This window comes from Temnothorax longispinosus, chromosome 12 (assembly GCF_030848805.1).
Source record: "Temnothorax longispinosus isolate EJ_2023e chromosome 12, Tlon_JGU_v1, whole genome shotgun sequence".
Taxonomy (NCBI): domain Eukaryota; kingdom Metazoa; phylum Arthropoda; class Insecta; order Hymenoptera; family Formicidae; genus Temnothorax; species Temnothorax longispinosus.
Genome location: NC_092369.1, coordinates 1,611,394 through 1,625,507, shown reverse-complemented (window position 1 = coordinate 1,625,507; position 14,114 = coordinate 1,611,394). Strand labels below are relative to the sequence as shown.

The window sequence follows — 14,114 nt, the reverse complement described above, 5'->3', positions numbered from 1 at the left end:
CGTCGACCACGAGGGTATGGCGTTGGCGAGACGGTTTCTTCTTCTGGCAAAGTAAGTTCGCGTATGCGACACGGAAAAGCGACACGACGTTCGCGACACGAAAAGTGTAACGAAACGTCGACCAATATAGGCGTACAAAATGAAACTTCTTTAGCACGGTAGTAAGTTCGCGTGTGCGACACGAAAAAACGTCACGAAATAGTGTCACAAAAATTCGACCAACAGGCGTACAAAGTGAAACTCCTTTTAGATCGGTAAGTAACGTCGATTTTGCGACTCGAAAACGCGTCACGAAACGTCGATCAGGCGTACGGCACTGGCGAGACGGATATAGTGAGAACTGCGTGTAACATTATATTTTCGAGTTGCGGGCGGCTTGGAGTGACTACGTCCGTTGTATTGTTTTTGTATTACGTTTAGAAAAGTTATGGCAAAGCCTTGCTTTCAGAAGTTTCACTTCTAACGCGCGTGGCGACCACGCGTTCATTTTTTAATTTTAATTTTTTAATTTTTATTAAAAAATACAAATTAAAAAAATTTTTTGTCATTGTTTTTAAGTACTCTTACACCGGCTGTGACGTCGTCACCTTTCCAACTGTGACCGTCGACCGACGCGGCAGCAGACGCCTCCGCCGTAGTCGACGTCAGGATGCCAGCCTCCGGCCGAGAACGGAAACGTACCAACGAAACCAACACTCGGTTCGCCGATTGGCATTGATACCACTTGAGCTCTCCCTTTCGAGGAGGACAAGGCCCCCGCGGATTTGCTTTACGCCGTGGGATATAAGAGTGCGTCGCTACACCAGCTCTCGGTATCGAGTCGACTAGCCTCACCGGTTTCACCGTTACTGCCTTCATCGCCGAGAGCATTCCGAGAGAGAATGACACAGACCTCCGACTGGGAGACGACGTTGGACGAGGACTACACCAAAGCCTATACTACCCTCTCAGCCCGATACTGGTTATTATACTCACCGAGCTTACATATCTCCTACCGCGAGAGAAAAGCCCCCAAAAAAGTTCAATTTGCTTTTGTCAATGCGCCACAAGGCGTTCTAAATCACACCTAAAAAGAATTTAAACCATGGCACTTGCTATAATTGTACATATAAATATTGCCAACGAATAAAGTTTGTGTTGTATCGTACTCGGGCGCATAGTCCATTCGAGAATAAATGATAAACTAATAATTATATTGCAATGATGAAAAATATAGCCAGTAAGATATGAATGGTTTGATAGACTTTAATGTTAATTACGTGTTTCTCTACTTTTATCTCGTATAGCGAGCGTGACTCATTGTCAATTCTCTTTTTACGTTCTTGGTCATATCATTCAACGAGACGCAAAGGAAAAATATTTTGCTCACAAATAAAAACCTCAACAGATTTGATTTAATAAATTAAGATACATACGTGCTTCTTGCACCACGTATCATGTGTGACAAACAGAAAATATATCTATAAAAATAATTACGTTGCTGAGTTGTTAAAGTATTCAAACTTATTGATCGAAATGCATACTGAATCTTACGAGTTTGCGCACAGAACCAATATGTCAAAGTGTTATTCGTAAGCTGATTATTTATATAATTTAATCCTACAACCGTACACTCTTTTTCGGCATCCACTAACGGTATATGTGGGTCGTTTGCGTCCACGGCATATTAAACAACTTAAAACTTTACCAAAAATTCTGAAAACATTCATAGGTGTTTCTTGAGATCTTGATGTTAACTCTACAAGTTTATAAACAATAATAATATTATAAAATTAATTTTTTAATTTAATCGCGCTTTGGAAAATACCCCATAGTCAAAATGCTGGACGCAAACGACACACATGTACGGTTGCAGGGTTAAAAACTTGGAAATGATTTCTGTGTGCTAATTTCTTTTAATAACTTGAGGCTCCTGGGTACTGCAGGCCTCAGTCATGTTAGATTGTGACGTCAGAGGCGAGAAATGACACGTTGAGACGTCTTGCGTGCCATTTTGGAATAAACGTGATATTCGGATGAAAAAACACTTGAAATCGCTTTAATAAACCATCTTTTTTCCTTAACAATTAATAAATAGCCGTAAAATGAATGTGACAGCAATTCTATATATAGTCATACGCCTGCTCGTAAGCTTGCATGACATTTTATATACGTGCACGCTAAAGCGATCTAAAGTGTTTTTTCATTCAAAGTATTTTTTTATTTGGAAATGGCACCCAAGACGTCTCAACGTGTCACTTTTCGCCTCTTTCGTCACGATTTAACTGGCCGTGGCGAGTACCCAGGAGACTATTAAGTGCCAAAGGCATCTATTTTGACGAGACAGGTTATTTCTGATAATATAAATGTGAGAAGCGTTTATTTTGATGTGGGCTAGATGCCAGAGACATCTTTTCTGATACACAAACTAGTTACTTTTAATAAAATATAAATCTTAAAAATGCTCATTCCTACGTAAGTTTGTTATATTTAGTAATATAAATGCCAGAGGGATCTATTCTAATGTGAACTCGTTTCTTTTAATAAATATTGAAGAAACGTGCGTTTCGAGGATTATTGATAGATATATATTGCAATATTGCAATATAAGCTAACACTTCAACGATAAAAACATTTAAATAATTGAAGAGAATCTTGTTATTTTCCTAATTATTAATAATATATTAATGATAATAGTTTCTTGAATAGATGTATTAAATAGATGTATTAAATATTACATAATATTATGTAATAATATAATTTATCCAGATGCACGGTACATATGACATATTAGTAGAGACAAATTATATTTATTTTCGTTATTCAAAGTGACAATTTTTAAACAATTCAGATATAATTCGATTGCACAAATTGTGTACATACGTTATACTGCAGCTTTCTCTATCAAAAGAAACACGATAGTGTTTCGCGCCAAGTGTATATACATGTAGCGAAACACAAGTCGTGTATTTATATGTGAGCTGAGGGACCCTTAGATTTTATTGACTGTCAGAAACGGCTGAACTGATAAAGTTCTGAGTAGAACTCAATCGATAGCTTTGAATTATGTAATAAAAATGTTTGTATTTTTTGTCTGTGTTCTACGAGCGAAGATATTGTGATGCAGTCTGAAATGTAAATTTTTATATTAAAAGATACTTTGTCGTCATCGCCCAAGAAAATGTGTTTTTTTTCCACTTTTTTGACACAATGTGGCGCTCGCAAGCGGTTTCTCGCTAGCGTTGCGCTAGCGAAAGAAATTGTTGAAAATATATTTTCAGCGTTTCTATATACTGTATCTATATGCACGTGTGAGGCATATTTCCGACAAACCGTGTGCGCGTTATTATCGACCTAGCAGGTTGATAAATCAAGTTGGGAGGATAAAGAAATGAAGAAATAAAAATTATATAGAACCACAAAAAAATTTTTGAAAATCAACTGGGACTAGAGTATATGCGTGATGTCGTTCTGGGTTATTTGAGTCGTCCTAGGTTATGCCAAGAGTATAAAGATGCCAATTCATGGGACGCTGAAAAACAGCGTTGAGCGTCGTCACGTGACATCATCACTATGATGCCAGCGTCAAGAAAGAGAAGTTGGATTTTTCCAACTTAAAGCGTCAAAGCCAAAGCAGCGCGAAGACGCCGAAATTTTGACGCTGTTTTCCTTTTCATGAATTTCACGTGACGCCGGCGTCACGTGTGGTCATGCGACCTTTGGAATATAATACTTGCAAATTGAGCCCGAATTTTTCGCGTTTGACTGTGGCTGTAGCTCAAAAACTGTCCATTATTTAGCTTTGAGCTTATTATATTTTTTGTTCAGTAGGTCATATGCTACAATATGTTAAAATATTAGTCGATTATACCGAGATCCCATTTCCTACATAATTAGTGCGGGGTCCTTTCTTATGCACATATACGGCAGTTTAAAATGTTTAAAAATTTAATTTTATTTAACGAAAACGGAGGTAGCACTGTTGTATAATTTTAGTAGTTTTATCAAAATTTTTGAATAAAATATATTTTTCTCAAAACCATATAACTTTGTTCTTTTGCTTCCTCATAGAGGAAGCTTTGTAAGGTTAAAAAAATTTTTTCGAGATTTTAAAGGAAATAGATTTAGAATGTTCTAAAATGTCGAGAAATCATATTAGTAGAAAATGTCCGGAAGTATGTATGTGTGTGTGTGTGTGTGTGTGTGTGTGTGTGTACGGTTTTTTTTGTACACGCATCTACTTCTACAATTTTTTAGATATTGGGTTGAAGTTTTGCACACAAATAGAGTATCATAGAAAGTATGTTCTCCTCCAATTTTATTAAAATCCGTCGACCGGTATGGATTTTAAGGGAATTTTCATTTTTCAGAAAAACGTGTTTTACGTTATAGCTTTCTCAATATTTAAGATATTGATCTATTTCTAATTCTATTATATTTTTCAGTTTTTTTCTACCCCTATTTCATATATAATTCTTTAAAATTTAATTAATCAGTTCTTGAGTTATAGAAATTTCAGTAAACTTGCCTGTTTATTTTTTAACAGAAATTGGTAACTCCTTTATTGTTAATAAATTTTATTAATTCTATTATATTCTTCAGTCTTCTTTACCTCTATTTCATATATAATTCGTTAAGATTAGTTCTGGATTTGGTTGATTAGTTACCAATTTCTGGGGAAAAAAAAAAAAAAAAAAAAAAAGCCAAGTTTACTGAAATTTCTATAACTCAAGAACTCAAAAACACCAATCTATCTTTAATGATACTCTATTCATAAAAAAAAGTGTGCAAGTAGAAACTTGCACATTGCTTCCTCATAGTTTTTAAGTGTGCAAGTAGAAATTTGCACATTGCTTTCTCATAGTTTTTAAATGTGCAAGTAGAAATTTGTACATTGCTTCCTCATAATTTTTAAGTGTGCAAGTGGAAACTTGTACATTGCTTTCTCATAGTTTTTAAGTGTGCAAGTGGAAACTTGTACATTGCTTTCTCATAGTTTTTAAGTGTGCAAGTAAAAACTTGTTTAAGTGAGCAAGTAGAAACTTGTACCGTGCTTTCTTATAGTTTTTAAGTGTGCAAGTAGAAACCTGTACCGTGCTTCCTCTATGAGAGAGCCAAATTAATAAATATCTACTAATAATTATGCATAAAAAAAAACAAGCTTCCTCATAGAGGAAGCACGGTACAGGTTTCCACTTGCACACTTAAAAACTATGAGAAAGCAACGTACAAGTTTCCACTTGCACACTTAAAAACTATGAGGAAGCAATGTGCAAGTTTCTACTTGCACACTTTGTTTAGTACTGGAAACGCATAATGCGCATACGATGCATGTATGCACGCATGTACACGTCATATCTATGCGAATGCCTATATGCACCCGCACACAAATAAATATATTCTTGCCTTGATGCACGCTGATATAATTTATTTGGAGAAATAAAAAATAATTAATTATGAAGGAGTTTGTGACGTCGAATCAACCGCCACTACGCTCCCGGCACTACGGCAGCACTATCGCGCTCGGAGCGCTCTATATTTCCTGTTCTTACTTACACTTCTAGTAATTTTCTTTTCACACTGAGTGCAGCTATGCAGTCCTTTGCTAACCATTGTAACGTACTGACGCATTGACGTGCCAAGGAAATAAAGGCATATATTTTATCCATAAAATATCCTGTTACTTGCTCACCCTATCAAATTATATTACAAATCATCTAATAAAAAGAGATGAAATTATAAATTACTGCAAAAAAATAGAATCTAACATGTTTATTATATATAAAAACTGGCTCGAATATGTGACATAATTAATTGCTAATCTATTGCTCTAGCTTTCAATTTTTGAAAAAATTTAATAGGTATCAAAGATGAGAGGTTGCTGACTTATGCTAGCACCTCAATTTTTGAAAAAGCATATATATATAAAAGATTGTAAATAAAAGAACTGATACACATATTTTTTTGCTTACTTTTTGTCTTAAAATACTAAAAAAATGTTGAAAATTTCAAGTGATTGGGCAAGATTCCGATAACTCTGGCGCCTTACGTTGACGATGGTTTCTGGTAGTACTTTTAATGCTGAACAAAAACGTATATACGTCTTATAGGGCTAACTGCTCTGGTTTTTGAGATATACAGTGTTAAAGTTAAAAATAAATAATATGAATTTTTAAATAATACTTCACGTGTGTATAAACAGTACACACGTAAGCAAGGAAGGGGCTACCGCACTTCCCCCGAAAGCAGGGGGGAGATGGGGGTGAACCTCGGTTCGCGTAAAAAGTATATGCGTGAACTTTTCATGCGTGAAAAGTAATATAAATTTTTAAATAATACTTCACGTGTGTGTGTATAAACAGTACATACGTAAACGAGGGAGGGGCTACCGCACTTCCCCCGAAAGCAGGGGGGAGATGGAGGTAAACCTTGGTTGGCGTGAAAAGTTGAAAACACGAACCGTGATAATGATAAACCTTGTTTCCGGGGAAATAAATAAATTTAAAAAAAATAATTAAGTTAAAAAAAATTTATTATAGTAGAAAACAAGGTTTATTATTGTCACGGTAAGTGTTTTCAACTTTTTACGCGAACCTAAGTTTACTCCCACCCACCCTGCTTTCGGGGAAGATGCGGTAGCCCCTCCCTCGCTTACGTGTGTACTGTTTATACACACACACGTGAAGTATTATTTAAAAATTCATATTATTTATTTTTAACTTTAACACTGTATATCTCGAAAACCAGAGCAGTTAGCCCTATAAGACCTATATACGTTTTTGTTCAGCATTAAAAGTACTACCAGAAGCCATCGTCAACGTAAGGCGCTAGAGTTATCGGAATCTAACCAGTGATTCAAATGGACCAATATCGAAGCGTGTAACCCTGTGTACAAAATGGTTAAACTTAAGAAGTTAATGATGTAAATTTTAAATACCAAACTGTTTCTCGAATTATATAAATGTTTGCAAATAATTTTTAATTTAGAAATTTTTAAATAAAAGCTTGACAAATCAAATTTGATGTATTTAAGTGTACATATTGCATAGTAGTACGAGTCCTCTCAGACATAACGTCGCTTTATAGATATTTAGATACAATATTTAGAAATAATATTTAAATATATTTAAATACTATATTTAGAAATAATATTTTTTACGTAATCCTGCATATAATAATATTATAATTACTTTAAAACATTATTTTATTTATCTGCTGATTATTCTGTTAAGAACATGCTGATAAGAATACGAGCAATATGAAAATATGTACACGTACAAGTTCGTGTGACATCACAATATGCGTTGAAATATCAATATTTCATATAAAGTGTAAATATTTCATATAACGTAATATATTTAAAATAAACGACATATAATATAAAAATATTTTAATATCCATCGATAAATCAATTTTACGTTTTTATTCGAGTTTTATTAAAGGCAAGCTACGAATAAAAGTAATACGTGTTAAAATGTAATAAAAAAGTAGATAATAGTTTAAGATGTATATGTAATTTTTCTTAACTGTATCATAGATTTACTAATCACGAAATAACTTGAAATCTTTAACGCGTACGTGTCGTATCTGATATAAATATTCTACTCACGTCGAGAAACAATGTACATATAAAATTCAAGATACATACAATGATCGTGATAAATCTTTTTTTCAAACGTACCACTGATAGTACGTGTGATGATGGATGTCAGCTTGTACATACATGTAAAATAGCGATAATCGAGATTATATTGTCAGTTTGCGTTCGTTGCTTTAACTTTTTTTACGTGATCAGCAGTGGTATGACCATATATGAATCATTTAAATTGAGTGAATATAAATCGAGTTCTTCTTTTCTTTCTATTCGCATCTTTCTCGTTCCATGAACGTGTTGAATGTTTACACTTGAGCGAGTCTAGGTCAGGAACGTTGATGACGACAGCTACCAACATCTGACCTTAGGTCTAATTTTAAATATCTCGTAGAAGGTAATGTATGCAGGCGAATCATTAAAAACTATTTTTATTATTTTCTTGACTTGCATGAATATATACATCAGATTTTTATAAAATATCTAAGCAAGACAATCTCCATAATATTCAGATAAATACTTTAGAAACTTTCAGATATGAGATATGTTAAATAACAAAACTAAAACATTTTTTTAAAACAAAATTTTTAGAATGTACATAAATTTATTTACTTGTTAATAAATATCCATAGAAAACGTTTAATAAAATAATGTAACGTTTGTTTATTTCTTGTTACTAAAAAACAAACTTTTCAAAATCATCATCTAATATATTTTTCACTCAAACACATTTCTATTAGACCTACTTTTATAAAATTAATAAAGTATAAATACATTGTTTTTACATCTTTTTACATTTTACATCTTGAATCTTTTATATTAAATAATAATATTATGTTAAACAAAAAAACAATGCATAAAAAATATTTTAGTAAATATTAAAAATAGAAATCGTCTCATATATTTCTTGAAAACTTTATTATTATATGTAATGCTAAATATTGTCCTTTTTTCATATTACGTGTGTTATTTCTACACTGCAGTAAGGTTTGACTGTTAGTCATTATCAGGGCAGCGATGACGTACAAACATTGTAGGAATGTGTATTTTTTTGATTAAAATGTTCGATAATGAATGGGAACCACATAGAACACTTGTTATAGTATGCAATAAATATTGGCTCATATCTCAACTAGGTATTTGATTTACGACTCTTGTTTACTGGACATTTTTTTCTTATTTTGACGAGTATACTATCTTCTCTCAAAATATAGGACACTTTTTTTTAAACACCCTGTGTATATATCCTACATATGTATGTATATACATATATCCTAACTATAATATAAAATCCGAATTAACAAATTTATTTTTAATATTTTAACTATAGAAGGAGTATACATACCTGAAAAAATAGTCCTTATTTCATTTTCGAAAGGCGTATAATGTGCGCGTGTATCCCGACTATATGATAAACGGTTAAAGTGCGTTGCACGTAAAGGATTAAGAAAATCATTGTCGTAATCCGTGTCACCGCGGACGAAACGTATTATTATAATTTCTGACACAGGTTTACATTAACAGCGCTCACCACGTAATCAAGAGACATGATCATATCTCGAACCAATAGATATAGTAATATCAAAGTAATAGATATGAAATGAGGTTGTATGTTACATATCTCACAAATATATTTAGAGAAAAACAATCGGTCACAGGTATAAACTCTCCTCTTAAAATAAAATAAATATTTACAATTTAATTTAGCAACATATATAATATATACCTCTAGCACAATTCTCTTATATTCTCTTATATTCTCTTATATTCTTCGTAATATACTCATTACCATTACTCATTTTGATTAGGTATACTGTATACTGTATACATTTGTTTACGAATTAATATTATAAAGAAATAAGGTAGAATAAGAGTTTAAAGAATTTAAATTTTTTAAGTAAATTCTCACAACAACCATTTAATGCATCATTGATATCCTTAAATTTATTTTGTATGATTAATCATTACATTTTCTATCGTATAATGTCTTAATGTTATAATGTATAGAATATCATAATCTTATCTATAAGAATTGTATATTCTGGCACTACCAATAAGATCATTATTTTAAATTATATCTTATTGCAAAACACATTAAATTTCCAGTACTTGCTATATTTAAAATCAATATTGTTTTAAATCACGTGATGAAAAAGAGGCTCAGAACCAGCAACAGAGTTTTCGTGTCATTAATAATATTTCTATGTAAATTTTTGTATACTAAGTTGGAATAAGTATACAAAATTTCACATAGAAATATTATTAATTACACAAACAATTCTGCTGCGGCTTTGAATCTCTTTTTCATCACGTGATTTATTAATTGTGTAAATTTCTTGATATTTATTGCCTTGAATATAACGTATAAGTTAAACAAATATTGAATACATTTTTATGTAAATTATATACACGCACGCATGTATGTACGCGGATAGAATGTCGTATGTAAATCATATATATTAATTATTACAATATCATTATTTAATATTATATATTCTATTTACTATATTGCATCTATTCTTTGTCGCACTTCTAATGTCGCAATTCTAATCTCTTCCGTGGAAAGAATCAGTTTCTCTATCACGCTCGTAGAAACTAAGATAATAAACTTTTGCTGTTGCGTTCCGCGACTAGTTAAAATTTTTGACTTATAATTTTATTTGAGTTATTTGAAATAGCATGATTTTTTTTTCATGCTTGACGCCTAACCATTGTAGAATTATTAATAAATTTGACTGACGTGAGATAACCTAAAGTGTGCCATATAATGCTGATTAAAACATTGTACGTGAAAGAAGAGAGAGGTGAAAAGGAATGAAAGAAAAGAGAAGGAAAGGATGAAGAAATGGAAGCAGGAGAAAAGAGAAGGAAAGAAGAAAAGAAAGACTGATTTTAAATTAATTTTTCCATAATATGCATCATGGTATCTTTAATATTTAATATTGGTGTGTATGATGCCATTAACCCTTAAATGCCCCGTGGGGTCCAGCGGACCCCAGACCTTTTACAATGATATATTTTCAAATGTTCTTGCCAAAAATAGAGCTCATGCTCCCATTGATGATAGTTGAGTGCGTGACCTACCCGTTTGTACACATAGCAGTACTCAGTTTACTTAATTTTTTATACTATGTTGAAATTGAAATTTTAACAATATAAGCATTTTATTCTTTTTTCTAAGCCTTGAACAACTTTGAAAAAAATTTTCATAACTAAAAATAAAAAAATCAATGAGTAAGGAGACATTTTTCATGCTGGGGTCTTTTAGACCCCTCATGTCATTTACGAGATTCTTGAGAGATGTGGCATTTAAGGGTTAATAAAACATAAATATAATATTTTTATATTTTATATAATTACGCTAATATTAATTTATATTATAATAAAGAGAAATAATAATAAATATTTCACATAAACTAAACATCAAATTTTTCGTAAAAGTACAATATTATAATGTAAAATAATACTTAACATATTGATTACAAGAAATCTTTACATATAATTTAGAAAAAAATTTTATTATTTTTTCTAATTTTCTATTTTTACTACATGTAATGCATGTTTTATTACAATATAATAATAAAACACAAAAGTATTTGCAAAATTCTTTGTTATTTAATTTAAAATAGTTTAAAAAAGTACAATCTAATCATTAAGATATGTTTTATTGCACAAGAGTAAATATAAATTGAAAAACATTAAAGTGAACGTATAATATCTTTTGGTTTTATATTAAATATATTATGATTTTTCAAGAATATTTTAAAATTTTATTATTTATTCTAGTTTCTCTTTCAAAAGTAATTTAGTTGAACTCCCAATTAAGAATAAAGAAAAAATTACATATATTATAAAATTAATTTTTGCCGATATTAACATTTTGTTTAGTTTTAATATTAAAAATATTATACAATATGTATATAAAATGCCATATAGTTTTACATTTTATTTGTATTTATGAATATATATTTTAATACGATGCAAACCTACCAACATATATTGTTTAAAAAAATGTTTACATATATTGTATAGTATTATACATATACATAATGTCTGATAAATAATAAGTATAACGCCTTTCATGGGGAGGGGGAGCGAGTTAAACTGAATAAAAAAGTCCTCTACTGTTTTACGTTTTTCACATAATTAATAAAAATATAGTTAAGAAGATCTGTGACGAAATGTGTAGCGATTCACCGACAAAAGATAATCCAGTGTTATGCACCATTCATGGATGTTATGACATGTTCTCCCATCAATATTTTACCGTGCGTGTAGCAACCGCGCAAACGGCGCGTTAACGCTAAACTCTTCCTCACTCCTGTGTGAACCTAACATCCCCACCATAAAGAAAGTCCGAGTATATGGCACACGTAAGTGCTAATTTAGTGCTAATTTATTGCTCTTGTTTTGAATTTTGTGCTTCTCGCCACTTGCAGTAAATTAATCAAAAGTGGAAGTGTTGCCTTTACGTGAAACTAACACCCCCCTCATTCCTAAAAAACATGTGTAGAGTACCGTAAACAAAAAACCGATATACCGGAATTCTGTGCTACGTTTGTGCTGTAAAATACTGAAGAGATGTCAAAAATATTGAATGGTTATGAATGTACTGATACCGGTTACGATAGTTGCATAAAAGCAAAATGGTCAAAAATAAAAAGTTAACCATATACATTACAGGTGTAACATTAAACTGTTTTTTTCAAATGCTCGTAAAATACCTTATTTTGAAATTTATTGCTCACAAAACAACTTTAAAAATTATCAAAAATGCACAAAAATACAAGAATAAAGTATATTAAACAAATTACGTGTTCCAAGCCTGTTTGTTTAATATACTATTCTCTTGTACGGCCGGAAGCTAGCACCTTAAAGGCCATTGCACGTAACAAAGTTTTAGTTATAATCGTAAGGCCGTAAGAAAATAGACCACGCACACTTGATAAATTCTTCAAGCGCAAGGAGAATAATCGACTGTGCGTGGTCTATTTCCTTACAGCCTTACGATTATAACTAAAACTTTGTTTCGTGCAATGGCCTTTACACTCGTGGTGGATTTTGTTAACTTATCAGCAAGCCCAAAATTCTGGATTGGGATACGTGTAAGAGTACTAAATTCTAGGATTATTTTAATATATCAAAAATCGGCACAGCAACTAATTTGTTTAATATACTTTACTCTTATATCTTTGTGTACATTCGATAATTTTTAATTCTTGGTTGTCACCGGGGTCAAAATGACCCCAGCCAATTTTCAAATAACTGCATGCTGTTAAAGTTGTTTTGCAAGCAATAAATTCAAAAATAAAGTATGTAACGAGTATTTGATTGAAAAACAGTTTAATGTTAGACCTGCAATGTATGGTTAATTTTTTATTTTTGACCGTTTTACTCTTATACAGTTATACAGTAATCGCTATCGGTACATTCATAATTATTCAATATGTTCGATATCTCTTTGCGATAATTTTGAGCACAAAATTAGCACAAAATTCTGGTATATCGGTATTTTTTTTATTATATACACGTTTTTTTTTAGGAATGAGGGGTGCTAACTTAACATAAAAGCAGCACCTTCACTTTTGATTAATTTACTGCGAGTGGATAGAAGCACAATATTCGGGATTAAAGCAATAAATTAGCAATAAATTAGCACTTGATCGTACCGTATCCGAACTCTCTTATTGTTAGTAGGGGTATACTATAAGTTCACAAAGGTCTTTTTCTTGCCGCGCACTCACCTTTGTTGCCGAATCATGTGAATGCATGCCATGCTCATTCGCAGATCTTTATTAATTAATTTCTCTTTAGTTATTGCAAAAATCGCAAAAGCATACAGGATTTTTCTATTTAGTGTGTTACACTTATTGTCACACAACCTATTACAGGGTGTTCAGTAATTATCGGCGTGTTATTTCTTATGGGCAAATAGAACGGTTTGAGCTAAATAAGAAAGTCCTGTTTTGTAAGTTTACGTGTTAATAATTAATTAACACGTAAACTTACTTGAGAAATTAACTATTAAATTAACTATTAAAGTTAATGAGAAATTAACTATTAAATAAAGATCCGCGACGCAGTGTATGTCCGTGCGATTTGACGAGAAGAAGTAGTTCAGTGTTTACGGTTGCTAGGCGCGCGGCAAGACATTAGAAGGAGTGCTTTGTAAGCACTACGCGTCGCTCGTGCATAGCCATTGTTGTTTACAGAGTGCTCCTTCCAATGCCTTGCTACACGCCTAGCACGTGTAAATGCTGGACTGCCTCTTCTGGTCGAATCGCATGGATGCACACTTCGCGAATCTTTACTAATTAAATTCTCATTACGTATTGAGAACGTACAAAACAGTACAGGATCTTTCTATTCAATTCAACCCGCTCTATCCTGTCTACGAGAGGTGACACGGTAATTACCAGACACTCTGTATATATGTAAATAAAATTATATAAACATTACAAAACAAAGTGTCTTAATTTTAACACCAATTGCAGTATTATAGCTAATACTGCTATTATTAGAGGAAAGTTCCCTATTATGAGAT

At 32.0% G+C, this 14,114-nt stretch overlaps 1 protein-coding gene across 11 annotated transcripts in view; it reads right to left on the bottom strand.

Moving 5' to 3' along the window:
• The window catches only part of LOC139822842 (uncharacterized), an 87,751-nt gene that overhangs the window by 62,487 nt on the left and 11,150 nt on the right, over window positions 1–14,114 (bottom strand). For 3 of the 11 annotated variants that reach the window (XM_071794961.1, XM_071794962.1, XM_071794964.1), the window contains exon 1: window positions 568–3,143. The exons of 7 other annotated variants lie outside the window; for them this stretch is intronic. In XM_071794961.1, coding sequence (XP_071651062.1) covers window positions 568–870 — 303 coding nt within the window. In that variant the 5' untranslated portion in view covers window positions 871–3,143. Of the gene's footprint in view, window positions 1–567; window positions 3,156–14,114 lie in introns of those variants that run through there. One more of the 11 variants, XM_071794972.1, reaches the window with a different exon arrangement.